The sequence below is a fragment of the Mesocricetus auratus genome, unplaced genomic scaffold (assembly GCF_017639785.1).
Source record: "Mesocricetus auratus isolate SY011 unplaced genomic scaffold, BCM_Maur_2.0 Super-Scaffold_100062, whole genome shotgun sequence".
In the NCBI taxonomy this organism is placed as follows: Eukaryota; Metazoa; Chordata; class Mammalia; order Rodentia; family Cricetidae; genus Mesocricetus; species Mesocricetus auratus.
The window spans coordinates 1,257,689-1,283,247 of NW_024429234.1; the positions used below are offsets into that span (position 1 = coordinate 1,257,689).

At 47.6% G+C, this 25,559-nt stretch overlaps 2 protein-coding genes and 1 long non-coding RNA gene across 9 annotated transcripts in view; 1 reads left to right on the forward strand and 2 right to left on the reverse strand.

Moving 5' to 3' along the window:
- Positions 1-8,573: 8,573 nt before the first annotated feature.
- Positions 8,574-9,612, reverse strand: LOC121136296. The gene is made up of 2 exons (XR_005873442.1): positions 9,493-9,612; positions 8,574-8,982 (listed from the first exon to the last, which is right to left on the reverse strand). It is a non-coding gene; the product is annotated as an uncharacterized LOC121136296 (long non-coding RNA).
- A 649-nt stretch (positions 9,613-10,261) lies between these two features.
- On the forward strand, positions 10,262-16,809 carry Esrp2 (epithelial splicing regulatory protein 2). 3 transcript variants are annotated; one of them, XM_021230786.2, is made up of 15 exons: positions 10,262-10,642; positions 10,732-10,860; positions 12,284-12,397; positions 12,499-12,613; positions 12,890-12,988; positions 13,201-13,255; positions 13,298-13,435; positions 13,508-13,640; positions 13,720-13,762; positions 13,880-14,181; positions 14,275-14,487; positions 14,592-14,790; positions 14,915-15,101; positions 15,346-15,511; positions 15,592-16,809. In XM_021230786.2, the coding sequence occupies exons 1-15, from the start codon at positions 10,379-10,381 to the stop codon at positions 15,679-15,681; spliced, it is 2,247 nt and encodes a 748-aa protein (XP_021086445.2). In that variant the 5' UTR covers positions 10,262-10,378; the 3' UTR covers positions 15,682-16,809. The 3 variants fall into 3 exon arrangements, with proteins under 3 accessions (XP_021086445.2, XP_012973383.2, XP_005076373.2); XM_013117929.3 differs by having other exon boundaries at positions 13,328-13,435; XM_005076316.4 differs by having other exon boundaries at positions 10,302-10,642; positions 13,325-13,435.
- Nfatc3 (nuclear factor of activated T cells 3) overlaps positions 16,667-25,559 on the reverse strand; it is a 77,994-nt gene continuing 69,101 nt past the window's right edge. For 2 of the 5 annotated variants that reach the window (XM_040736531.1, XM_040736528.1), the window contains exon 10: positions 16,667-19,358. In XM_040736531.1, coding sequence (XP_040592465.1) covers positions 19,258-19,358 — 101 coding nt within the window. In that variant the 3' untranslated portion in view covers positions 16,667-19,257. Of the gene's footprint in view, positions 19,359-24,728; positions 24,833-25,559 lie in introns of all 5 variants that reach the window. The other 3 variants (XR_005873441.1, XM_040736530.1, XM_040736529.1) reach the window with 3 other exon arrangements.

Below are 25,559 nucleotides of genomic sequence, written 5' to 3' on the forward strand. Positions count from 1 at the left end.
GTCTCAGATGACCATAGGCCCCTGGAAGAGTGTCACTGTTGTCAACTGTGGCTTACTGGTATTCCACCCCCACAACCCAAAAGCTTGGGAGTCAGGATTACTGGGGAAAGGATGGCACAAGCTTGATAGCAACAACCCTTACTCATACACGCATCAGAAGATGGGCCCCTCCCCACTTTTTTTTTTTTTTTTTTTTTGGTTTTTCGAAACAGGGTTTCTCTGTGGCTTTGGAGGCTGTCCTGGAACTCACTTGGTAGTCCAGGCTGGTCTCGAGCTCACAGAGATCCGCCTGCCTCTGCCTCCCGAGTGCTGGGATTAAAGGCGTGTGCCACCAACGCCCGGCTTCCCTCCCCACTTTTAAGACACTAGTAGCCCAGTGTCTTAGCTAGCATTACATTAACTTGGCGCATCTGAGAGGAAGGAAACTCGTGTGAAAAACTGCCTCTATAAGATCCGGCTGTAAACCGGGTGTTCGTGGCCCACGCTTTTAATCCCAGCACTCGGGAGGCAGAGGCAGGTGGATCTCTGTGAGTTCAAGGTCAGCCTGGTCTACAAGAGCTAGTTCCAGGACAGCCTCCAAAGCCACAGAGAAACCCTGTCTTGAACCCCCCACACCAAAAAAAAAAAAAACCCCACAAACAAAAAACCAGGCTGTCCCAGCACTCAGGAGGCAGAGGCAGGCAGATCTCTATGAGTTCGAGACCAGCCTGGACTACCAAGCGAGTTCCAGGACAGCCTCCAAAGCCACAGAGAAACCCTGTCTGGAAAAAAAACAAAAAAAAAAACAAAAAAAAAACAGGCTGAGCAAGCCATGAGCAGCACCCGCCCTCCGCCCCCCCAGCCCCATGCCCTCGGCATCAGCCCCTGCCTCCCAAGTTCCTGCCTTCGCTTCTCTCAATGGGCTGTGATTTAAATTATCTATACAAGACAAACAAACCCTTCCTCCCCAAGTTTCTTTTGGCCATAGTGTTTCTTCACAGAAGTAGAAAAGTAACTAAGACATTCAAGTTGTTGTAGAATAATCTTGTTGAACACTGTGAAGATAATGTCTTTGCCAAGGCGTGTTCAGATTATTTGTTTAATAAAGAGCTGAATGGCCAATAGCTAGGCAGGGAAAGGTTAGGCAGGACTTCAGGACAGAGAGAGGGGAAGAGGACATGAATCTAGGCATGCAGGAGAGATGCCAGAGGGCACAGAGAAGAAACAGGAAGTCCAAGATAGAAGAGAGATAAAAAGCCACAGGACAAAATGTAGAGTAACATAAATGGGTTGATTTCAGAGTGGGACAATTCTAAGATAAGACAGAGCTTTCATAACTAATAAAAAGTCTCCATGTCATTTTTTGTGAGCTGGCGGCCCAAAGAAAAGTTTGTCTACATATGGTGCCCTGCGTGAGGCTTGAGTGTCTAAAGATGGGGCCTGTTGCAGCCTTCCAGGCAGAGTGACTCAGCACACAGAGGTGGTGCTTCCTGCCACTCCCTGCTGTTGCCTGCAGGATGGAGCCAGTAGCCAGTGCCCGAGCCAGCACCATGTGCTAAGTGGAGCTGCTTGGAGGCTGACATGACACTTTAAGGTTTGTCTCAGGTGGTCAGAGAACACTGCAGGTAAAGACAGATCGGAAAAACAAAACCAAACCTCCAAACAGGTTACAGTGCATTTTAAAAACGGGGGCTGGAGAGGCGGCAGCTCAGAGGTTAGGAGCACTGGCTGCTCTTCCAGAGATCTTGAGTTCTATTCCCAGCACCCACATGGTGGCTCACAACCATCTGTAATGAAATCTGGTGCCCTCTTCTGGCCTGCAGGCGTACATTCAGGCAGAGCACTGTGTACAAAATAAAGTAAATCTTGAATGAAAGAAAGGAAATGAAGGAAGGAAATGGGTATAGAAAGTTATAGAAAAATAAATATTATAACTAAGAAGACATTTAAATAGAGAATAAAATAATATAAAAAGATAAGCCACATAAAGATGGGAAATACATAGAGAGTCTGGATCCTATATAGAGTCCAGTCGACTTTGAATTTTTTTTTAAAGGCGTGTACCACCACCACCCAGAAAGATTTCGTTTTTTTTTTTTTTAAGAACCTTATGCCTGTTTTAGCTGGGCGGTGGTGGCACACTTTTTTTAAAATATTTTTTTATTTTTTTTATTATGTGTACAGTCTTCTGCTTGCGTGTCAGCAGAGGGTACCAGATCTCATTCTGGTGGTTATGAGCCACCATGTGGTTGCTGGGAATTGAACTCAGGACCTCTGGAGGAACAGTCAGTGCTCTTAACCGCTGAGCCATCTCTCCAGCCCGACTTTGAATTTTTTGGTTGGTGATGACTGAATGACAGCTGCTGAGAGACATAGGATTGTAAGAGGGACTGCTGAATTAAATCAGCCTAGATACTTTAGGAATGCTTTAACTTTATTTTATTTATTTATTTCTTGAGACAGGGTTTCTCTGTGTTGCTTTGGAGGCTTTCCTGGAACTCTCTCTGGAGACCAGGGTAGCCTTGAACTCACAGAGACCCACCTGCCTCTGCTTCCTGAGTGCTGGGATTAAAGGCGTGTGCCACTAATGCCCAGTTAGTTTGTGTCTTTTCAGAGTAAGGAGACCAGACACCAATAAAAAGGGTTGGCTCAGGTAATCTAGCCTCTAAAGATTGCCTCTGTTACAATTTCCTCAGTGTTCTAAATCCAGAACAGCTTCAAGGCTGCTGACTGAGATGGTCCAGCCTCAATGACTATCCAAACAAAACTTCAGACAACTCTTACGGCTTTCCACTCACACCAAGACTAGACAACACCTACCTCTTCCAGGACTGAACATTATCTAATTTTCTCAGAATCCCCTAAAGATGCCGCTGTCCCCAAACAACAAGAAGTAATTTTAAGAACACAATGTCCACATTTCCAAGAGATGAGGTGAATGGGTTAGGTCAGCAGGTGGGTTATATTTTTTGTTGCTGTTGTTTTGCTTTTGTTTTTTAAAGACAAGATTTCTCTGTAGCTTTTGGAGGTTGTCCTGGTACTTGCTCTGTAGACTAGGCTGGCCTTGAACTCAAAGAGATCCACCTGCCCCTGCCTCCCGAGTGCTGGGAATAAAGGCGTGCGCCACCACTGCATGGTGGTTATGGATATTTATTATCATTAAAGGGTTGGTTTCAGGTTGTTATTGGTTATGCTCATGGAGGAAACTAAGCAACAGGGGACATTATATTCAAGAATCACTTTCTGAAAAAAAGGAGGGATGTAGGAATGGTAGGATAAAAAGGAAGATTATTGAATCCACTTTAAAATGAAAAGGACCTATTAATCCCAAATATTTTACATTGGCAAGGATTTTTGTATATTGATACAAACTTAAGGTTATTTTTGTTATACTGTATTATAATGTTTTTATTTCTTGTCTAAGATATTGTACTTATGCAGCTCATTTTAAAGTGTTGTGTAAAGTTCTAGTCCTTGAAATCTATTTAGGATAATAAAGAAATAGTCATCTGTAACAGTCAAGCTTATAGTCAAATTAGGTATATTTTCAAGATCAATCAGAGACATATTTTAAATATATGGTCTTCAACCACTTCAGAGGCCTACACAATAAAGTATTTTAATGTTTTAATAACATAGGATAGGTCTTCAGAGAAACCCTGTCTCGAAAAACCAAAAAAAAAAAAAAAACATAGGTCTTTTTATGACAGTGAGACATGTCTGTTTCTTGCAGCACCAATTTACTCCAAAAGAGGATGACAGGCATGGAAAAGTCTCCATATGGAGTTTACTTTCATTTATGGCAAGGTTAGGCACTGGGCAAAGAAACTGCCCTTGCCTCAACTACTGACAGTATGCCTTTCAATTTGAACAAGCTAATCGCAAAAGGAAACACTGCCAAACTTTGCCTCTGCCTCCCGAGTGCTGGGATTAAAGGCGTGTGTCACCAATACCCGGCTGCCAGCTTACTCTTATGAAGCCAAACTACCTATACCACCAAAATAGGTTCACTCTTCTAATTTATGCCCTTATTTTGGTGTGATGCTCTCCAAATGCCAGGTGTACACCATGAACCATGAAGTCGGGTTCCACCACTCACTGTCTCTCTAACTCACCCCTGAGTGAGTGAAGACCTTGAATGGCAGTCAGACTGTTTCCCTTCTTGCCTTCTTGTCTCCAGCCTCTGGCTTCCTTGCTGGCTAGAAAAGGGTCCTCTGAGACTTCCAAGCTTGCTGCAGTGACGACAACCTGCATTGCTCATTTAGGGGGTCTCTGCTGAACTCTTCACTTAGGCTTCAGCCAAGAAATGACCACTGCCCTTGAAGCACCGTGGCCTGGATCCCACTAAGCCATAGTCTTTGCAAAATTGCCTGCCCTGCTTCTAGCACACCGCAGATGCTTAACATGCTAATTATATCAGTGATTTACTTTCTTCAGAGCTTCCAAGAAAGGCTCTGAGTTCCAGTCTGGCTTAGAGGAGGAGGAAGACCGAAAATTAAAGCAGGTCAGCCAGCAATTCGAGAAGGGAAGAGTACCCTGTGGGCAAAGGCTGCAAGTGGGAATAAACTCAGAAGTCGATGCCAGTCCAGTTTTACTCTGTTTCCTGGGTGACAACACGACCAATAGCCTCCACAGTTTCCAGCCACTTCCTCACACAGACCCATGCTTCTAGCTCCCCTATAGAGACAAAGATGGGCCTTGGGGTACCAAACAAAAATCAAAGCCATTTAGTGGTCGTAGTTGAGTCCATTTGAATGCCAATCATTTTTCCCTAAACTCTAGACTCTGCTCCAAGAGCCTTCCTGGATCACTGAGGGGACAACTCTAATTTAATTAGCCATTCAACCCAGAACACAGAAGGCAAAGGCCTAGAACAGAGCAGCCAATCTGGCCTAGGCATCAAGGAAGATTGTTTAACTTGAAGAGAAGTAGTTTTCCAAGACAACAAAGGGTGGGTTAGTGCTCCAGCAGCCTAGAAAGCTAAAGAATTACAGTGGAGAGGCCAGACAGCAAGGTGGAGCAGACGCTGAGGGTCTCAAAAGAAAGGTTTAAAAACTCATTGGTGCCTGGCAGTGGTGGCGCACGCCGTTAGTCCCAGCACACAGGAGGCAGAGGCAGAGGATCTCTGTGTCATTCAAGGCCAGCCTGGTCTACAGAGTGAGTTCCAGGACAGCCAGGGCTGTTACCCAGAGAAACTCTGTTTTGAAAAAAAAAACAAAACAAGTAAACAAAAAAAACAACAAAACAACAATAAAACCCTGATGGTAAAGAGCACTGACTGCTTTTGTAGAGGACCCGATTCATTCCCAGCACCCACATGTCTGTAACTCCAGGTATAGGTGACCCAAGGCCTTCTTATGACCTCTGTGGGTAGCAGGTAAACACATGGTGCACAGATATGCATTCAGGCAAATATCAATACACCAAAATAAAATAATATGAAACTGTGTCTAAAATTAAAACCTGTGTCATGCCTCATGGTTGATCAAGTTTCTGAGAATAAGTATTGATTGCTTGCCTCAGGAGTCATATGTAGATTCTGAAGTTTCCAGGAGGGGGCGACGGAGAGGCTTGGCTGACAGCATCAAGGCATTCCCTCTCTGTTACCCTCACTGCCTACCCGGTGTCTCTCAAATAGGTTAAGGCCACGAAGTCAGTTCGCCCTCTGGTGGTATTAAATGATTATGCAACAACACAGAGATAAGTCCCAGCACTCGGGAGGCAGAGGCAGGCGGATTACTGTGAGTTCGAGACCAGCCTGGTCTACCGAGTGAGTTCCAGGACAGCCTCCAAAGCCACAGAGAAACCCTGTCTCGAAAAACCAAAAAAAAAAAAAAAAAAAAAAAAAAAACCACACACACACACACAGATAAGAAACTTGGATGGGCTGATACTTTCTAGTTACCCAGGAGACCTGTGGTTAGCCGAGGGCTAATAATGATCCTCTAGTTGAATCTTTTTTTGTTGTTGTTGTTAATTTGTTTGTTTTTATTTTTCGAGATAGGGTTTTTCTGTAGCTTTGGAGCCTGTCTTGGAACTCGGTCTGTAGACAATCCTGAACTCACAAAGATCCTCTTGCCTCTGCTTCCTGAGTGCTGGGTTTAAAGGAGTGTGTCTCCACCACCTGGCATCTTCTAGTTGAATCTTGTTCTATCTCAGGATTTTTAAAGAGTTATTTATTTATTATGTATACATAATAAATATGTATTATGTGTATCTTTTATACCAGAAGAGGACATCAGATCCCACTAGAGATGGTTGTGAGCCACCATGTGGTTGCTGGGAATTGAACTCAGAACCTCTGGAAGAGCAAGCAGCTAGTGCTCTTAACCTCTGAGCTATCTCAGAGAGGGAAGCCAGGCGATGGTGGCGCACGCCTTTAATACCAGCACTTGGGAGGCAGAGGCAGGTGGATCTCTGTGAGTTCGAGGCCAGCCTGGTCTACAAGAGCTAGTTCCAGGACAGCCTCCAAAACAATACAGAGAAACCCTGTCTCGAAAAACCAAAAAAAAAAAAAAAAAGAGAGAGAGGGAAGAGGATGCTTTCTCAGCACTCCAGTTAGCATAAACTTTCACCAACACCTCCAACTTACTCCCCACCCACTCTTACCCCGTGTGTGAGTGGACACACTATATCTCTTCCCAGAGCCTTGTGTGCACACTGTTGAAACATGCTCTCTTCTCTCTAGAGTGCAATTTGGGATAGTGTTTACTTACTACCTCTTTTCATTCATACCCATCTCTCATTCATTCACTCATTATCAATCACCCTAGTCACAAGCAGAGGGGTGGGGGTTTACTGTGGCTGGGACCTTCACTAGTACAGAAATCTCGGACTGTATAGGGGATCCCTACTACAGTTGGAGGTACTCTGAGAGGTAAAAGTATCGAGGAAGAGCAGAGGTGGGCTTCGAGGAAAAGGCACCAATGAAAAGGTCCCGCGGTGCAGGAACTTACCAATGCTGGTACAGACAGCAAAAGCAGGGACAGGAGAGCCGGCTCAGTGGTTTAGAGCCCTTAATTCAATTCCCAGCAGTCACCAGTGTCTCACAGTCATGGGTGACTCCAGTTCCAGGGAATCTGACACCTTCTGATCTCTGTGAGCACCAGGCATGCACATAGAACACACACACACACACACTAAAAATAAAATAAAAAAGAAAGAGGTGGAGAGGTGGCTCAGTGTTTAAGAGCACTGGCAGCTCTTCCAGAGGACCCAGGTTCAATTCCAAGCACCCACATGGCAGCTCACACCTCTTCTGACACCCTCTTACAGACATACATGCAGGCAAAACACCAATGCACATAAAACAAAAATAAACTATCTATTTAAAAAAAAAAAAGGAAGCCAGTCGGTGGTGGCGCACGCCTTTAATCCCAGCACTTGGGAGGCAGAGGCAGGCGGATCTCTGTGAGTTCCAGGCCAGCCTTGTCTACAAGAGCTAGTTCCAGGACAGCCTCCAAAAGCCACAGAGAAAACCTGTCTCGAAAAACCAAAAAATAAAATAAAAATAAAAAAGGAAGGAAGCAGTGGGGCACTGGGAAGTGAGAGGCATGTGTATTTCTGTGAGCCTGGCACCAGCCTGGTCTACATAGTGAGTCCAGACCAGCCAAAGGCTACAACAGTGTTTTCCCTGCATTTATGACTGTCTGAAGGCACTGGGTACCTTGGAATTGGAGTCAACAGTTATGAGCTGCCACGTGGATGTTGGAAATTGAACCCGGGTCCTGGACCATCTCTACAGCCCCAAGATTCTTTAAAAAAAATGTTCTAAATTGACTTCATGGACGGTAAGGAGTACAAAGTTGCTTATTAAATGATAGGGTGACCCAACATTGATTCGTTTAAGACAGGGTCTCTCTGTGTAGCTCTGGCTGTCCTAGACCAGGCTGGCCTTGAACTCACAGAGATCCACCGGTTTCTGCTGGGATTTAGGCATGCACTACCACAATTGGCTATAAGTAACTGTTTTTCGAGACAGGGTTTTTCTGTGTAGCCCTGGCTGTCTTGTAATTCATTCTATAGGCTAGACTGGCCTCAGACTCAGAGATCTGCCTTCCTCTGCCTCCGGAGTGCTGGGATTAAAGGCCTGTGCCACTAAATAACTGATTTTGAAAATTATCTGTTTTATGTAGTGCAGGGTGGCCTGGAAAGGAGCTCCTGTGTGTGTGTGTATGTGTGTGTGTGTGTAACTGCAAGCCCACATTCAAGCTACTAATCTTATTAGCTTTGTTTACTGATTTCTGACCTGGGACTTGCAAAGTAGACCAAGCTAGCTAACTTGGGTCTTTGCAGCCATCCTTGGCTTCTGCCTTTTGAGTGCAGAGGCACTTTTGGCTGGGTTCCCAAGCACTTAGAAAGCGAAGGCAGGAAAATCAGATTTACAGTGTCATCCTCTGCTATTTAGACTGTACATGGGCACACGAGAGTCGGTCTCAAAAAAACAAAACAGGGGTGGTAAGATGGCTTGCTTCAGTTCTACGTCCAGCATTCATTTCGTGGAAGGAGAGAGCCAACTCATACTATTCCCCTGACCTCCACACAAGCGCTGTGGCATGCAGGCACCTTGCACACAAGCACAAAAACCAACGACATTAAAGGTCTGGAATAGTTTTACTACGAGGAATAGCCGGGTGAGCGCACCAGAGTTGAAAGGGATCTCGCGGTCTGTCAGTACTGAGTTGCACCGAGTGGGAACCCGGGCACTGTCGCTTCTTTCCAGTGGGCTCAGGACAGCCAGGGATCCCAGTTTCCGGAGAATCGGGAAGCGAGGTCCACAAGTTGAATGAAAGGTGGGAGGTTGTAGGTAGAGGGCACCGGTATAGCCGTGTAGGGACGCCGGCCGGGGCTCTGCCCCACAGAACCGGAGACGGCAGCGTTGCAGGCCTTTAAGTAACGAGGACGAGGGGTGCGGGCTGGCGGGAGTGTCCTACCGGAAAGTCTGAACTAACGCAGGCGCACTCCGCAATGGGAGGGGCTTTACCTCACGGTTTCTCCGGGTTCCTAGAGCAAATATTTAACATTCCAGGCTTACCGTCGGGGGCGGGGCTTAGGGGCTGGCTCGGGGTGGGCCGCCGGGGTAGGGATTGCAGTGTGAGCCCACCAACCGCCTTCCACTGTATCTGGTCTTTGTGTTCCCGAGCTACTGTGCGGGGAAACCCGGGAGCCGCACTCTAGGTCCCCTGGCTCCGCTCGCCTTCCTTCGGCATGAGTTGGGGATGCTCCCGGGTTCTGAGCTGCCTTTTATCTTATGTAGCTCCCCGCTTTTTCCAAACACACCAAGTTCTTCAGTCTTGGCTTTGGCATCCTGCATCGCTTAAGTCCCACGCCAGGCTGTAGCTCTTTCCTCCCGCCAGATTACTAGTTACAGCTGAGTAGAGGGAAAACTATTTATTCGGAGCGCCCAGGGCGGCCTGAAAGCAATATAATAAGAGTCTCACCGTGGGGTGAGTGGGACTAGTCAGAACTGGGTTGGGGTGCAGACTTTGTAGCCTGCGCTCGTACACAGCTCACCGCTATCCAGTATCTGCCAGAGTGCTTTCAATCTCCAGATCGCACGCCTATCATCTAAGAAAGACGAAATCGGACAGACAGGCAACCCCCACGTGGGGTAGGTAGGCTGAATCTCCAGGCCTGGAGCACTTATCTGGCTCAACCTCTGCGCTCTCGGGTTTGAGGAGAGGCGCTCCCTCTCTGGCATCAAGGCCTGAGCTCTCGCGTCCACAGTGACTGCGCTTTGCCGACGCAGTCCAAGGCGGACTCTAACACCTGTTTGGGCACGTCCTTCCCTGTGATTTCTAGTGGCCGCCCACAGCCCTAAGAACCCTTGATCTTTGCCACCCTCCCTTTCCCCAACCTCTCTCCCACCGGCTTCCAGTGGATACGTGGTAGCGCCGTCGGCTTTTGACTCTTTGTGACTTCCATCAACCCCCAAGCCGAACGTCGTGACCCCCTACAGCCCCTGGATTGACTCCTGGTGGCTTCCACGTGATCTTGGCGGAATGGAAAAGGACTCTGGTCCTGCGCATTCTTTTGCGGAGGACTCATTGCCTGCTGGAGAAGAAGCAGGAGAAAGAACGGGTTCGTCCCAGGAGTCCTGCAGGACCTCACCGAGACGTGGGACTTCAGCCTCCGAGCGCACGCCAAGGATAAAGTGAGCTCTCGCCTCTCGGGCAGGGTTCTGGCCCTCCCACGAGGTTCCCGGGGCCGCTCCGATCACGTGGCACTCGGGGCCGCAGGTAACTCGCCAGAGTAGGCTGGGACCTGCAGCTGCGCCGCCCAGCCCCAAAGGGCACCGCGGGCGGGTCCCTGCAGCTCCCACTGTGAGAGCCCGGCCGCAGGTGCCGCCCCCAACACACCGGATCCCGCCCAAGCTCGTCTGTCTGCCGTCGGTCGGTGCATGCGTGCACCTCGTCCGTCCGCGTGTGTGTGTGTGTGTGGCCGAGCGCCCCCTTCCTCTGCGGCCATGACTCCACCACCGCCCCCACCCCCACCCCCGGGCCCAGATCCCGCAGTAGACTCTGCCACAGACCCCTGCCCAGGGCCCCAGTCGCTGGTCGTTTTGTTCGGGGCCACTGCTGGTGCGCTGGGGCCAGACCTAGGCTCGGACGAGACCGACTTAATCCTCCTAGTTTGGCAAGTGGTGGAGCCGCGCAGCCGACAGGTAGGGTGGAAAAAGGTGGCGGGCCTCCTCTGGGCTCTCCAAGGCCGGTGAGGCACAGCGGCTTACCGGGCTACCCTTGCTGCTCTTAGGTGGGGACGCTGCACAAGTCGCTAGTTCGCGCTGAGGCGGCTGCCTTGAGTCCACAGTGCCGCGAGGCGAGCGGCCTCAGCGCAGACAGCCTCGCACGGGCGGAGTCCCTGGACAAGGTGTTGCAGCAGGTGAGCGTGGGGGCCCGCGTGGGTGGTGGAATATCGGGGTGATAGAGACGCTACCTCTCCCGGGGGTGGGGGAGGCAGGAGACATAGTCGGGCGCCGTGACCCACGGACATTAGGACAGGGTCTTGTTTGAAACTTTTGAGCGACTACCGTGTGAGCGCGTGCTAGGCCGTTCCCAGAGGGACCTTACTTTCCAACCTTTACGCCTGTTGAGGGGATGACAATAGCGGCTGAGGGATCCTTCCCCGAGGTCCCTTCCTCTGTCCTCTCTCCTGCTAGCAGAGGAACGAGGTCCAGACGACTCAGAAATAGGGGTCAAGGGACTCAATTTGGCCCTAGATCACAGGTCCCTGCTGCCTGCCCTTTTGGGAGAGGCCGGAACGGGGGCGTCGGGCGGTGTCTGCCTCAGGGGCAGACGCGGCTAGGTGAGGGCTGCTGGTTTAGGCCTGTCCCTGCAGACTGGTCAGGCGTGGGTGCTGTCCTTACTCTACCTGGGGGCTACCTGCCTGCTGAGCGCAAAAGCCTAGGGGCATGCCTCCATCCCCCCAAAAAAATTCAGGTCAAGTGGGAGTCAGTCTCACTGGTATTTTCCCTGTCTGCTCTGCTGCCCTCACCCTTTGGTGGAGCTATAATGAGTGTCAGTCCTTTAGAAGCGTAGATTTCCTCCCAACTCTGGTTCTTAATGAGGAAACAAAGATGCTGAATCTGAACATAGTACAGAAGGACTCCAGGCCTAACCTATTGCTCACCTGGGAGGGTGCTGTAGGAAATCTGGGTGCCTTGCTCTGTCCAGCCTTAGGCTGAAAAGTGACAAAGAATTGGCAGGGGAAATGCAGGAGCGTGCTGGGCAGCCATCAGAGTGCCACCCCCTCTATGAGCAAACAGTTCAGTGCCAGTTGGTCGATAGGGCGTGGGTCAAAGCTCAGGCTGCCGCTAGTGTCCAAGTATGAAGCTCTGTCCTTGGTGTTTCTCCGTTCCTGGGTTGGTCAGACCAAGGGGCGGGGCCGCCATTGACCATGAGCCTTTTGGCCCTCAGGCAGGTGTGAGCCTTCCCCCCCACCTGTCTGAGGGTGGTGCCTGGTCCAGGACAGGTTTAACCTGCTTTGCCCCGCCCCTTTCCACCTGCTTGCCTCACTCCACCAGGTGTTTGCTCTGGCCCTCCTCCAGACTCCTGAAGTGTGTTTGATGGGGGCTTGGGTTATGCGTGACTGTTCTCATTTGGCCTAGAGGAGGTGACAGTGGACTAGGGCAGGGGTGGGGATTAGGAGCCTGGGATATGGAGCAAGGCCTTCTACTTACCAGACAGGGTAGGGCTGAACATCCTGCCGAACCAGCTTTGCAGCCTGAGTCCCTCCCTCCTCCTACCCCCAGTTTCAGCCTGCCTAGCTGTGAATCTATGTCTGAGTCTCCACTCCCTGTCCCCAGTTCTCACAGCTGGTGAGCAGGGATGTGGCTCTGCTGGGCGGGGGCCCCTATGTGCTCTGCACTGATGGGCAGCAGCTGTTGCGACAGGTTCTGCATCCTGAGGCCTCCAGGAAGGTATGGCATTGAGGGCACAGGGGGGGTTGGGTTTGCAAGATCCTTGTTGTGGGGATGGACACTTCAGAGCACCTTCTCATCCTACTCCCACGTGTTCCCAGAACCTGGTGCTCCCGGACGCCTTCTTCTCCTTCTACGACCTCCGCCGAGAGTTCCATATGCAGCACCCAAGCGCCTTCCCCGCCAGGGACCTCACAGTGGGCACCATGGCACAGGGTACCTGTGACCCAGCAGAATTAAGGTGGAGGGGTAGCTAATCTGCCCAAGCATGTGCACGCTGCTGTATGGGTTATATTAATGTAGGCAAGTCTGGATTTGGCCCTGTCCTTTAGGGTACTCATGTCTGCATCTACACTGGGATACATTTGGAATGTGGGCACGTCTGTGTTTGGTCTGAGGACTAGCTGCATGTGTTTGCTAGGAGTCTGTGGATGGTTGGGGGTAACGTGGGGTGTATGGACCTGGATTCAGCTGTCATTTCTCTGCCTGTAGACTTGGGACTAGAAACAGATGCAACAGAAGATGACTTTGGGGTCTGGGAAGTGAAGACTATGGTAGCTGTTATTCTCCACCTACTTGAAGGGCCCAAGGGTAAGCTTTTTGCACAGCCTGTCACCTAGTGTCAGGGTTGGGTGAATGCCTATTCCTCAGTCCTTTTGCAGACTTGTGACCTTCTCTAAGAGAACACAAGGTGGAAGCCCCTCTATCACCTCCTCAATTCCCTCACCTGTCCTATTTCTGTAGAGCTTGGTGGGGAGACTTCCTCCCCCAGACCCTGCTGACCCCATGCCATCTCCTCTCAGGTCAGTTGTTTTCCAAGCCAGAGGTGGTAAAGCAGAAATATGAAACGGGGCCTTGGTGAGTGTGGGAGCAGGGGTGGGGGTGACAGCATCTGGACAGCACTGATCCTGTGCCCTGCCCCCACAGCAGCAAGGCTGATGTGGTGGACAATGAGACTGTAGTTCGGGCCCGTGGGCTGCCCTGGCAGTCATCAGACCAGGATGTGGCTCGATTCTTCAAAGGGCTCAACATTGCCAGGTGGGTGTGGCAGGATGGGAGGGGTAAGAGGGCAAGTCTACCCAGGAGGCACTAACAACACTGGCTCCACAGGGGTGGTGTAGCACTCTGTCTCAACGCCCAGGGCCGCAGAAATGGCGAGGCCCTCATCCGATTTGAGGACAGCGAGCAGCGGGACCTAGCGCTGCAGAGACACAAGCACCACATGGGTGTCCGCTATATTGAGGTGGGGCTTTGGGCTAGAAGTGGAACAGGGCAAACCTGAGTAAGGACGGAGACCCATGGGCTGCTTTCTGTTTTCCCAGGTATATAAAGCCACAGGGGAGGAATTTGTGAAGATCGCAGGGGGTGAGTGTGTCCATAGAAGGCCCTAGGTCTGTTGTGTCTTCATCTATATCCCGTTTCCCATCTGGGTGCATGTTACAATGATTAAATCAGCAAGCAACTCCTGTTCTTCCAACCTAGGTACATCACTAGAGGTGGCTCGTTTCCTGTCACGGGAAGATCAAGTGATCCTGAGGCTGCGGGGACTCCCATTTTCAGCTGGGCCAACAGATGTTCTAGACTTCCTGGGGCCAGAATGCCCAGTGACTGGGGGAGCTGATGGGCTGCTCTTTGTACGCCACCCTGATGGCAGGCCAACTGGAGATGCCTTTGCTCTCTTTGCCTGTGAGGAACAGGCGCAGGCTGCTCTGCGCAGGCACAAAGGCATGCTGGGTAAGCGATACATTGAACTCTTCAGGAGCACTGCAGCTGAGGTACAGCAGGTGAGCACTCACAGCTCCCACGTCCCAGTGTGCCGCTGCTTCAGGGTGGGCTGGGCCCCCACAGTGTGATAAACCCGACGCCTTTCTTACTAGGTCCTGAACCGCTACGCAGCCAGTTCACTCCTTCCCACACTGACTGCTCCGCTGCTGCCGATTCCCTTTCCACTGGCAGGAGGGACTGGGAGGGACTGTGTACGCCTTCGAGGCCTGCCTTACACAGCCACCATTGAAGACATTCTGAGTTTTCTAGGAGAAGCAGCAGCTGACATTCGACCTCATGGTGTGCATATGGTGCTCAACCAGCAGGTGAGGCTACCGCTAGAAAGGGCAACTGCACAGGGGAAGAAAGGGTGTGTTCAGAGGAAGGCATCTTTCTGTGGGGCAAACTGCTCACGAGGCGTTGTGCACAGGGCCGGCCATCTGGTGATGCCTTCATCCAGATGACGTCATCAGAGCGTGCTCTGGCTGCTGCCCAGCGTTGCCACAAGAAGGTGATGAAAGAACGCTACGTGGAAGTAGTCCCTTGTTCCACAGAGGAGATGAGCCGCGTGCTGATGGGGGGTTCCTTGAACCGCAGTGGCATGTCCCCTCCACCCTGCAAACTGCCCTGTGAGTGCTGCATGGGCTAGAGGAGGAGGCATGTGGGAGCCAAGGTCTTGCAAGCCACTGCTTACCATTCTAGTTGTGCTATCCAGGGAAATTGTGAGCTCTCTGAACGTGCTCTTGTCTCCAGGCCTCTCACCACCCACCTACGCCACTTTCCAAGCCACCCCAGCCCTCATTCCCACAGAGACGACAGCACTGTATCCTTCATCTGCGCTGCTTCCAACTGCCAGGGTACCTGCTGCCCCTGCTCCTCTTGCCTACTACCCAGGGCCAGCCGCTCAACTGTACATGAACTACACAGCCTACTACCCCAGGTACTTGCTACTAGGACTGGTTCACAGCCCTGCTGCTACCATCTGGAAGGGTCCTGATACATTTCTGGCCCACATAACCCAAGATCAACAGGTTAGAAATCAGAACCTCATTTTGAGATGGCAAGGGAGTTACAGATGTGGGCTAACAGACTGGAGATATCACTGTAGAGATACAGAAGAGGATGGGCTAGGTCTAGGCTACAGGTGGGATTCTATGACTAAATTATGACCTCTCCCACCCTAGCCCCCCAGTCTCTCCCACTGCTGTGGGGTACCTCACCACACCACCTACTGCCTTGGCCTCTACTCCCACCTCAATGCTGTCACAGCCAGGAGCCCTGGTCCGAATGCAGGGGGTCCCCTACACAGCTGGTATGAAGGATCTCCTCAGTGTCTTCCAAGCTTACCAGGTGAGACTGTGTGGTTGGGAGGGCCTGAGGGCCTAGCTGAGCCTGGAACTCCATCCCCTAAATCTGTGTCACTTCTACAGCTGGCTCCTGATGACTACACCACTCTGATGCCTGTTGGTGACCCATCTCGCACTGTGTTACAAGCTCCCAAGGAGTGGGTGTGTTTATAGAAGAGGAAACCAGCAGACTAAGCTGATGTCCTCAGCTAACATGCCTTTCCTGAGTCCAGAGCACCCTCAATCCAGTGGCTTCTTTCTGGCTTGTCAAAGCTCTCCAAGGCACCTGGAAAGGTCAAGCTCAGCACCACTCTCCTTCCTCCCATGTACCCTGTTTCTCTGCCTGCTTATCCCAAAGATGATGGCTACCTTACAAGCAGGACTGGGGTTGTGATGAGGCTGCTCTACTCCTGATGGTGTGATACCCAGAAAGCCTTTGATCTGTCCTTAGCCCTCAAATACTGGGGTTGAAGGGTGCACAGAAGGCCTGTGTTGATATTTATGATTCTTGGGAGAATCAAGAGTCCACTTATGCCTGAGACCCCTCTCTACTTTCCCTATCCTTCTGGGAGGAAGGAAGGCAGCAAGTTAGCACCCATCCTCAGGATACCTGGACCTCAGAAACAAAGTGACCACAAATAAGTCCCCTCCAGCCAAACCCAAGGAGCTTCGGATGGCAAAACCAGCTGGATATGATAGTTCATGCCTATAACCCAGCACTCAGGAGGCAGAGGGAAGAGGTCTCCCTTAAGTTCAAATCCAGTCTAGTCTACATAGTCAATTTTAGTCCAGCCAAAGCTGTATAGCTCCCCTGCCACAAACTACAAAACCCCAAATTATTCTAGATTGTGCTGCTGCAATATTCCCAGAGAACACCAGAGGGCAGGTGCACTTGCAAACTCAGGCTGAACTTAAAGGGGACTTTGTCAATGTTTTCGTGCAACACCTTGGAAGACCAGTTGTCGAGACCCTAGCAAACACTGTGGCATGACCTTTGTGCCCATCAAAGGATGCAGAACTGATCCCAGAAGAAAATTTGAAATCTATCTTCTCTGTAAGTTCTTGATCATGTGGACTTTTAAGGAGCCACAGAGCTCTTAGCTCTGGCCTAAAGGGTTCCACACCAGCCCCAGATGGAGAAAAACTCAGATTTCAAGGATGCTGTTGATCTGTCACTGTTTATTATTTCAGCACTGTAACTGAGGAGCCTGAACTGTTGGCTCATCTTCCCTTTGTATTTGTGTAAGGAGCACTGCACTCCTATAAAAGATTTTAAAATATAAAATGTACAAGAAAACACAATTCCAAGTGCTGTAAACATAACTGAGAACCAATTTCTTCACCTAAACATCCATTCTATAAAGCACATGGTTTCAACTTGGGCCTACCTGAGGCTTGAAGATGACCATGCGTTCTACATGTTAAAAACGGACTCTCAGCTAGGCCCAGCAGAAGTCTGGTGATACTGGCTGGTCCTGGGTGGTGATGGGGTGTAGCCAGGGCAGCAGCCCCACATGTGAACCCAGACATCTCGTTTTAATGTTTTCAGTCATGTTTCTCACGTCTCTAGTAAACAGAAGGCTGCTCCTTCTTTCCTCAACCCAAGGTCTAGTACAGATGAGAGAAAAGGGTGTGTGCTAGTAAATGCCCAGTTGCTCAGTGCTGCTACTAGAATCAGTTTGCATAGTCAAATGGATGTGTGCTTTACCATCACTATTTTGCACAAAAATTTAAATCTTTATCTACAAAGCCAAAAATATGACTCTTACATGAAAGCTTATACAAAGCTAATATAAAACCATTACATACAATACAAAGCTCTATTTTTAAAATCTAAACTGTTTTAAATAGGAAAGCATTTCTAATACTACAGGCATCAAGGTATTTAAAAGGCATCAAAATTTGGTGCATAGCAACTCTGGATCATAGAGGCTTTTATTCTTGAAGGCAGCAAAGCAGCACCCCAAAAAGGTCTTTCATGACCTCACATGAGGCAGCTGCCCTAGGGGAAAGAGGCTAGAAGCAAATCTGGCCAAGTCTCTGCAAGTTCACCTGAAAGGCCAATGCCTTGTAGATGAAGCTGCGGGCTACCAACCATGGGCCCTAAAGCAAATCTCAATATCCACACTCATTGATGCAAAACTTACTTTCAGAGAAATTTGGAAAATATCCAGCTCTAAGAGTGGCCAGAGGAATTTGTTGATAGACTGTTTTCTAACTAGTTTGAGGGGAGAAACTTAAAACATCATGTTAAAAACATATTTCCCTTATCCTGAATCAGTATCTCTTACCCTGCTCATTAGAGTTGGTGGGCAATAGGCCAGACCCTGAGGCCTGATGTACCTTCATAAAGAAAGCCTGCCACCAAAGGTCACAATCCCCTAGAGAAACAGCCCATGTCTTTAGCCAGTACAGCATAGTGTCTCACTTATAGGCACTCAATTTGCTTCCTGAATAAATGAAAGTACATTATTTCATTTGAAAGCATACTGTAAAATTCAGGGACTGTAAAAGGGAAGGGTAAAGGCAGGGTTTGGGAACAGTACCCAACTAGGGCACCTCCTTTGGTAGACAGCAGGCTGAAGTTTCTGCTGGCCCCTGCCTTGGACATAAGCCTCACCAGCAACAGCACCAGGGTGTCTTTGGTGTGGAGGACAGGTCTATGACACCACCTCATTTTTTTGATGTGCCCCAACGCCTTTTGGAGAAAAGGCTGGTTTTCAGGTCATACAGTCAGGACACCATGGGACAGAATCATTGCGGCTGTAAACAGAACAGGAGATAAGCTTTCCGAGCCATTGTGAACCTAAAGCCTTCTCATCTGGAGTACTGCATTTTCTCCACCCCTCCTAGTACACACCTCATTCATACTTAGCTCCAGACACTGCTGGTCTGACTCCAGGAGTTAAAACTGCAAAGCCTAAACAATTAGGAGATTGGCTTCAAAGACTAGACTCAAGGTGGATGCTCCCATTTGAGAAAACAACTACCCAAGCTAAAATCCTACCTTTGAAATTCACCTTACAAATGACCATTTTACCCTTTCCCTGAGGGAAGAAAAAAGCTTGAACATGGAGCTAGTGGAGAGACTGCTTGATGACTATCTAACATTACAAAAAGACTACGCTTTGGAATGTATTCATATTCCAACACTTTAATGATGGAATGGTCTCTTCTCAATTTACCTAACATTGTACTTTTTATAAAGAGTATAAGCTACATTTGGCTTTATTTCCTATGAAACTATGAAAGGCTTCAGGATGCATGCTAAGTTTCTGAGGTCTAAGTGTGGGCTTAGGATAATTTTTTTTTGTCTGCCTCTGGAAGGTTTTATCAAAATTTCGTATTTTAAAAATATCAAATAAGGGGCTCTTCAAATGACCAGAAAGCAGTACAAATTACTAATCCTAGCTATGCAACCAGGTCATCTGCAAGAGCAGCACCTCTGAAATAGAGCCTGCTGCATTCACACTCAAAGCACCCATCATATAAAAGTATCCTATTTAAATATATATATATATATATATATATATATATATAAAAGCAAAGCTCGTTTTCCCACAGCTTAAACAGCCTATGCTGTTCCTGTTCTTTTATAAATCTGCCCAAGGTTTGAGGTGGAGGAATGCTGCTTTTCCCACAGTGAGTCCAACTCCTGGAGCAGGTTCTGGCTGGAAACCCAAGGTCCAGGAGAAGCAGAGAGTGGGCACAAAGCTGCAGTGAACACTGTTAGAGCCCATCGGGTGTTCCTCAATTTGGGGAGCTGGGACATGGGAGAGGAGCGCCTCTGCTCACCTCTGGGCCTTGGGAAACAGAAATCTGGGACATGTCTCTTCCAATTATCTCGTTCACTGAAAAAGAAAAGGAAGAGTGGTTAGTAGCCTCAAAGGAACACGAGGATTTCATTTCCTCTTAGGCATTTTCCTTCCAATGGCCTAAGTAAAGGTAAAGACTTCACTTGAAGCTTGCTCCAGAGCTGAACGGCATAAAAATAAAAGCAACATTCCTCAAGTGGTTGCAGACCATCTCCTTCTCCTCTTAACTCTCTGTTCTGCCTATATGCCAGAAGAGGACACTGGATTGAATTGTAGATGGTTGTGAGCCACCATGTAGCTGCTGGGAATTAACCCAGGACCCCTGGAAAAGCAGTCAGTGCTCTTAACCTCTGAGCCATCTCTCCAGCCCTCTGTTTGGATTTTTACAGGGGTGGCTGAGACAAGGAAGCACTTTGTTAAAATTCTATTTTATGAATGTTTTGCTTGCATGTATGTCTGTGCACCATGTATTTTCACTCTTGGTGCCTTGGAGGTAAAAAGAGCACAGTATCCTCTCAAACTGGGGTTATCGATGGCTGTGAGCCACTCTGTTGTGCTGGGAATCAAACTCAGATCTATAGCAAGAGAAGTAAGTACTTTGTTTTTGTTTTTTGAGGCAAAATTCCAGGACAACCTCCAAAGCTACACAGAGAAACCCTTTCTCAAAAAACCAACTCCCCCCACAAAAACCAAAACAACAACAACAAAAACCCTCCTCCCCCCAAAACAGTTCGACATAATTTTCCTTTTTTTTTTTTTGGTGTTTTTCTCTACACATACACCTGTCCACACATATTCATTCAACACACACACTCATTTACACTTAAAAAATATCACTAATAGCCGGTGGTGGTGGCGCACGCCTTTAATCCCAATACTTGGGAGGCAGAGGCAGGCAGAGCTCTGTGAGTTCGAGGCTAGGCTGGACTGACAGCCTCCAAAACAATACAGAGAAACCCTCTCATAAAACAAAACAAAAAACAAAAAAAGAAAAAATATCACTAATATTTTTCTTTCTTTTAGAGATAAGTTCTTGCAACATAGTCCTGAATAGCCAGATATTTGTTATGTAGCCCAAGCTGGCCTGCGTCCTACCCCGAGTGTTGGGATAGGATATGTGCCACCATACCCAGACAATTTCAATTTTCACTTTTGGATGCATGTACTCACTTATTTATAACATTGTTCACAAAGTATATGAGATGTTTTATATGTCTCTGCCAATTTTAGAGAAAGATACTTATATCCCTAATGTACCATTTTCTTTTTGGAGGAAGAGGGGTTAAGACAGGGTTGCAGTCTTAGCTGTGTAGCCTTGGCTGTCCTGTCCTGGAACTCACTCTGTAAACCAGGCTGACCTCAAACTCAGAGATGTACTCATTTCTGCCTATGGAGTACTGGGATTAAAGGTATGTCCCACCACCACTGGCTTTTTTTGTTTTCCCAGACAGGTCTCCTCCCTGACTGTCCTGGAATTCTATGTACATCTAGCTGGCCTTGAACCAGAGATCCTCCTGCCTCTGACTCCTGAATGCTGGGAATTAAAGGTGTGTGCTACCATGCCCAGCTCCTCCTTTTGTTAACTTATTTATTGAGACAGGGGGTCTCATTATAGTAGACCAGGCTAACAACGAATACAGATATCCACCAGCCTCTGCCTCAAAGGTGTATGGTACCATGCCTGACCATTTTCTTCCCTTAAAAGAGGAAAGTAGGGTGAGGTGGTGGTGGTGGTGGTGGTGCAGGTGGTGCACACCTTTAATCCCAGCACTCGAGAAGCATAGGCAGGTGAATTTCTGTGAGCTCCACGACAGAGAAACCCTGTCTCCAAAACAAATAAAGAGTAAACTAAAAGCCCAAAAATAGAAAACAGTCCTCAACACTAGTGCAAATAGATTATGCAGGTAACAGCATATGGCCCACTTTTAGCAGCCTCAATCCTTAACTCCCAACACCTGAAGTTGTCTGTGCCAGCACAACAGAAAAACATCAACACTATCTGCTGTTACCAAAGCAAAACAAAACAGTAATGACAACAACAAATGTTTTTAAACTCAGGAGGAGCCAGGCGCATTGGTGGTGCATGCCTTTAATCCCAGCATTTGAGAAGCAGAGGCAGGCAGATCTCTGTGAGTTCGAAGCCAGTCTGAGAGATTACTCTATTTTCTCATTTGAGAAAATGCTTCCATAAAATCAGGCTGCAGGCAAATTTGTTGGACATTTTTATAAGTTGTGAATGATGTGGGAGGGCCAAGTTCATTATAGGTGGTGTCACCCCTAGGCTGGTGGTCCTAGGTTCTGTAAGAAAGCAGGTTGAGAAAGCCACAGGGAATAAACCAGCAAGCAGCATCCCTCCCTGGCCTCTGCAGCTTCTGCCTCTTTTTAAGTTCCTGGGTGCTCTCACTGCTTTTGGTGACAACTGTTTTATGGAACTGTGAGTGAAATAAAACCTTTCTTTCCCAAGTTGCTTTTGGTTATGGTGTTTCATCACAGCAATAACAACCCTAAGTCACATACCCCTAAGTCACATACCCCTCCTCCAGTTAACACTTTATTCCTATCATAGTTGGTCTAGAATTATGTGACGCCAGAATAGGCCCAGCTTTTGAAAGAAGCCAAAAATCCAGGGTTCTAATGTCCTCTGATAATCAGGAGGTCTCAAACTCCTAAAATATTGGGGCTGAAGAGATGGCTCAGGAGTTAAGAACATAGACTGTTCCTTCAGAGGACATGAGTTCTATTCCCAACATCCATGTGGTAGCTCAAAACCATGTGTAACTCCAACTCCAGGGACCCAATGACTTCTTCTGGCTTTTACAGGCACGAGGCACACATGTGATACACATACATACAAACCAAACATTTGTACAAAAAAAGAATCTTAAAAAAAAACCTTAAAATACTGAGTATTAATCATGCTTTTTATGGCCTTTTTAAAATATAAATTCATGGCAGCTGACAGCAATCTGTGACTCTAGTTTCACGGGCTCCAATGCACTCTTCTGGCCCTGAAAGGCTGGAAACCTGGTACACAGACACATGTGTATGAAAAACACCCGTATACATACAAAAAAATTATTCTTAAAATCAGATTCTAATGCCATTTAGGTAATTGGAATCTACATGCTTATAATTTATTTCTTTTTTATTTTTACATATCTATACTTTTATCACATGTTTTCTCTCTCCCTAATACTGAGGGTTGAATCCAGTACTTCTCTACATGCTAGACAAGCATTCTATAATAATTTTCTTTTTTGGGTGGGGTCTGGTGGCACATTCCTTAATCCAAGTATTAGGAGGCGAAGGAAAACTGTCAGATCTCTGAGTTCCAGGGCAACCTGGACCAAATAGCAAGTTCCAGGCCAGCAAGGGCTATATAGGAAGATAGTAGAAGAAAAAGAAAACTGGATGGAAGTAGCACAGATCTCCGAGTTTGAGGCTGGACTGGTCTACAGAATGAGTTCCAAGGTACCCAGGAATACACAGAAAGATGCTGCCAAAAAAAAAAAAAAAAAAAGGAAGAGGAAGGAGATAAATGACAAGGATGATGACAACAACAAACAAAACGTAATTTTGACATACTCTCTTTAAGTTTCCCAGACTGTCCTTGAGCTGGGCGTTGGTGGGCACGCCTTTAATCCCAGCACTTGGGAGGCAGAGGCAGGCGGATCTCTGTGAGTTCGAGGCCAGCCTGGTCTACAAAGTGAGTTCCAGGACAGCCTCCAAAGCCACAGAGAAACCCTGTCTCGAAAAACCAAAACCAAAAACAAACAAACAAAAAAAAAACCCAGACTGTCCTTGAACATGAGATCCTCTTCAGTCTCCTCAGTAGCTAGGAGTATGGGTGTTCGCCACCATGCTCACCCACATACTTTGTCTTTAAAAGAATCTGAAAAAGGAATTGATTCAGCCGGGGGTTGGTGGCACACGCCTTTAATCCCAGCACTCGTGAGGCAGAGGCAGGTGGATCTCTGTGAGTTCGAGGCCAGCCTGGTCTACAGAGCGAGTTCCAGGACAGCCTCCAAAATAATACAAAGGAAACCACACACACAGAGAGAAGCTGACTGACCTAACAGGGAAGACTTCCTAGACAGCGTGTTCCTACTTTTTTTTTTTTTTTTTTTTTTGCTTTTTTGAGATAGGGTTTCTTTGTGAAGCACTGGAGTCTATCCTGCACTCACTCTGTAGACCAGGCTGGCCTCAAACTCACAGAGATCCTCCTGCCTCTCTGCCTCCCAAGTGCTGGGATTAAAGGCGTTCGCCACCACCACCCAGCTGTGGTCCTATTCTTTTTTTTTTTAAAGATTTATTTATTTATTTATTACATATACACCAGATTGAATTGTAGATGGTTGTGAGCCACCATGTGGTTGCTGGGAATTGAACTCAAGACCTCTGGAAGAGCAGTCAGTGCTCTTAACCTCTGAGCCATCTCTCCAGCCTCTGTGGTCCTATTCTTAAAGAAATTATGTTCTTCTACTTGACAATTTTCAAGGACGATACTCTAAGGTCACCCCTGAAAACTGAACACAATTTTCTACTTTACTTCTATTATATACTGATCAGAAGTGTGTAGGCTTAATATACCTGATCAGCAACCCAACTTTATTTTTTTAATGATTTTTTTTTCATGTGCAAATTTGGATCCCTTTAACTGGAGTTAGGAGTTGTGAGATGTCATGTGGGTGGTAGGAATTGAACCCTGATCCTTTGGAAGGATAGCCAGTGCTCTTAACCACTTAACCATCTCTCCAGCCCCCAAACTTTATTTTTTAAATTGCCATTTATTGTTTATGTGTGCACAAGTGCCCACTCCAGCACACCCATGCTCATGCCACAGTGCACTCATGGATGTCAGTGGATATTTGAGGGAATTGGTTCTCTCCTTCCACATGAATTAGGCTTGGAGACAGGTACCAGACCAGCAACCAAACTTATTCAAGTACCCAAGTGATAGATATATATACTGATGGGCTGGCGAGATGGATCAGCGGTTAAGAGCACTGGCTGCTCTTCCAGGGGTCCTGAGTTCAATTCCCAGCAACCACATGGTGCCTCACAACCATCCACAATTCAATCCGGTGTTCTCTTCTGTCGTACAGGCAGAACTTTTCTCAAAAAAAAAAAAAAAAAAAAAGATTTGTTCTAACAAATTTAATTAAATACTTGCTTCTCATTAAAGCTAGACTAAAACTTTAAGTTCAGGTGTGAGAGCCTTAGTGTGGTTGGATTTTAAAAGCAGAATTTTAGAGTCAAAGTGTACCTACAAAGAAAATGAATGGGCCTACCAGGAAGATGCCTGTGCATACCATACCCCTCTTTTGCAGCACATGCAAATCCAGCCATGACATGCAAATACCAGACTAGGAACAAGAACAATGACACATTTCAATCAACACTCACCCTCTAGGTTCTCCAGAAAGGAATTGGACATGAGAGCTCACTGTGATTAGGCCATTTCTCTGTTGAACCTGATGGCTGGTGTTCCAAGTCAGACATAAACTGGTCTGTGTCAGAGAAGACAACATCACTACTGAATGGAACAAACCAGAGGGTGAAAATCCACTACACTGTCTGGCATAGTTGTTTGTTTTGTATTGTTCCCTAACAGTAAGAGGAATTTAATTTTCCTTTACTTATCAATTACTTTTACATATAATGGCTCCCCATATTTTACTAGAGAATCTAATACTGGAATAAGGGATGATTTTTTAATTAAAAATGTAATGCTTTTAAATGAGTTATAATCAAGGCTTTTTTGTTTGTTCTTTCTTTTTTCCTTTTGTTTTTTTGAAACAGGGTTTTTCTGTGTAGCCTTGGCAGTCCTGGAACTCGCTCTGTAGACCAGACTGTCTTGGAACTCAAAGATCTGTCTGCCTCTGCCTCCCAAGTGCTGAGATTAAAGGCATGTACCCCAATGCCTCGCTATAATTATGGCTTTCAGAAGGTAAACTCAGGCTGGGCGGTGGTGGGCGCAGGCCTTTAATCCCAGCACTGGGGAGGCAGAGGCAGGTGGGCAGGAGGATCTCTGTGAGTTCGAGATCAGCTTGGTCTACAAGAACTTGCTCCAGGACAGTCTCCAAACCTACAGAGAAACCCTGTTTAAAAAAACCCAAAACAAACAAACAAACCACAAAGAAAAAATATCTAAAGCTAGTACTAATTTTAGTATGGATATTAAATCAATAGACATGAGCCCACACACACTTTTTCCTTCCTTCCTTCAGAAAACAG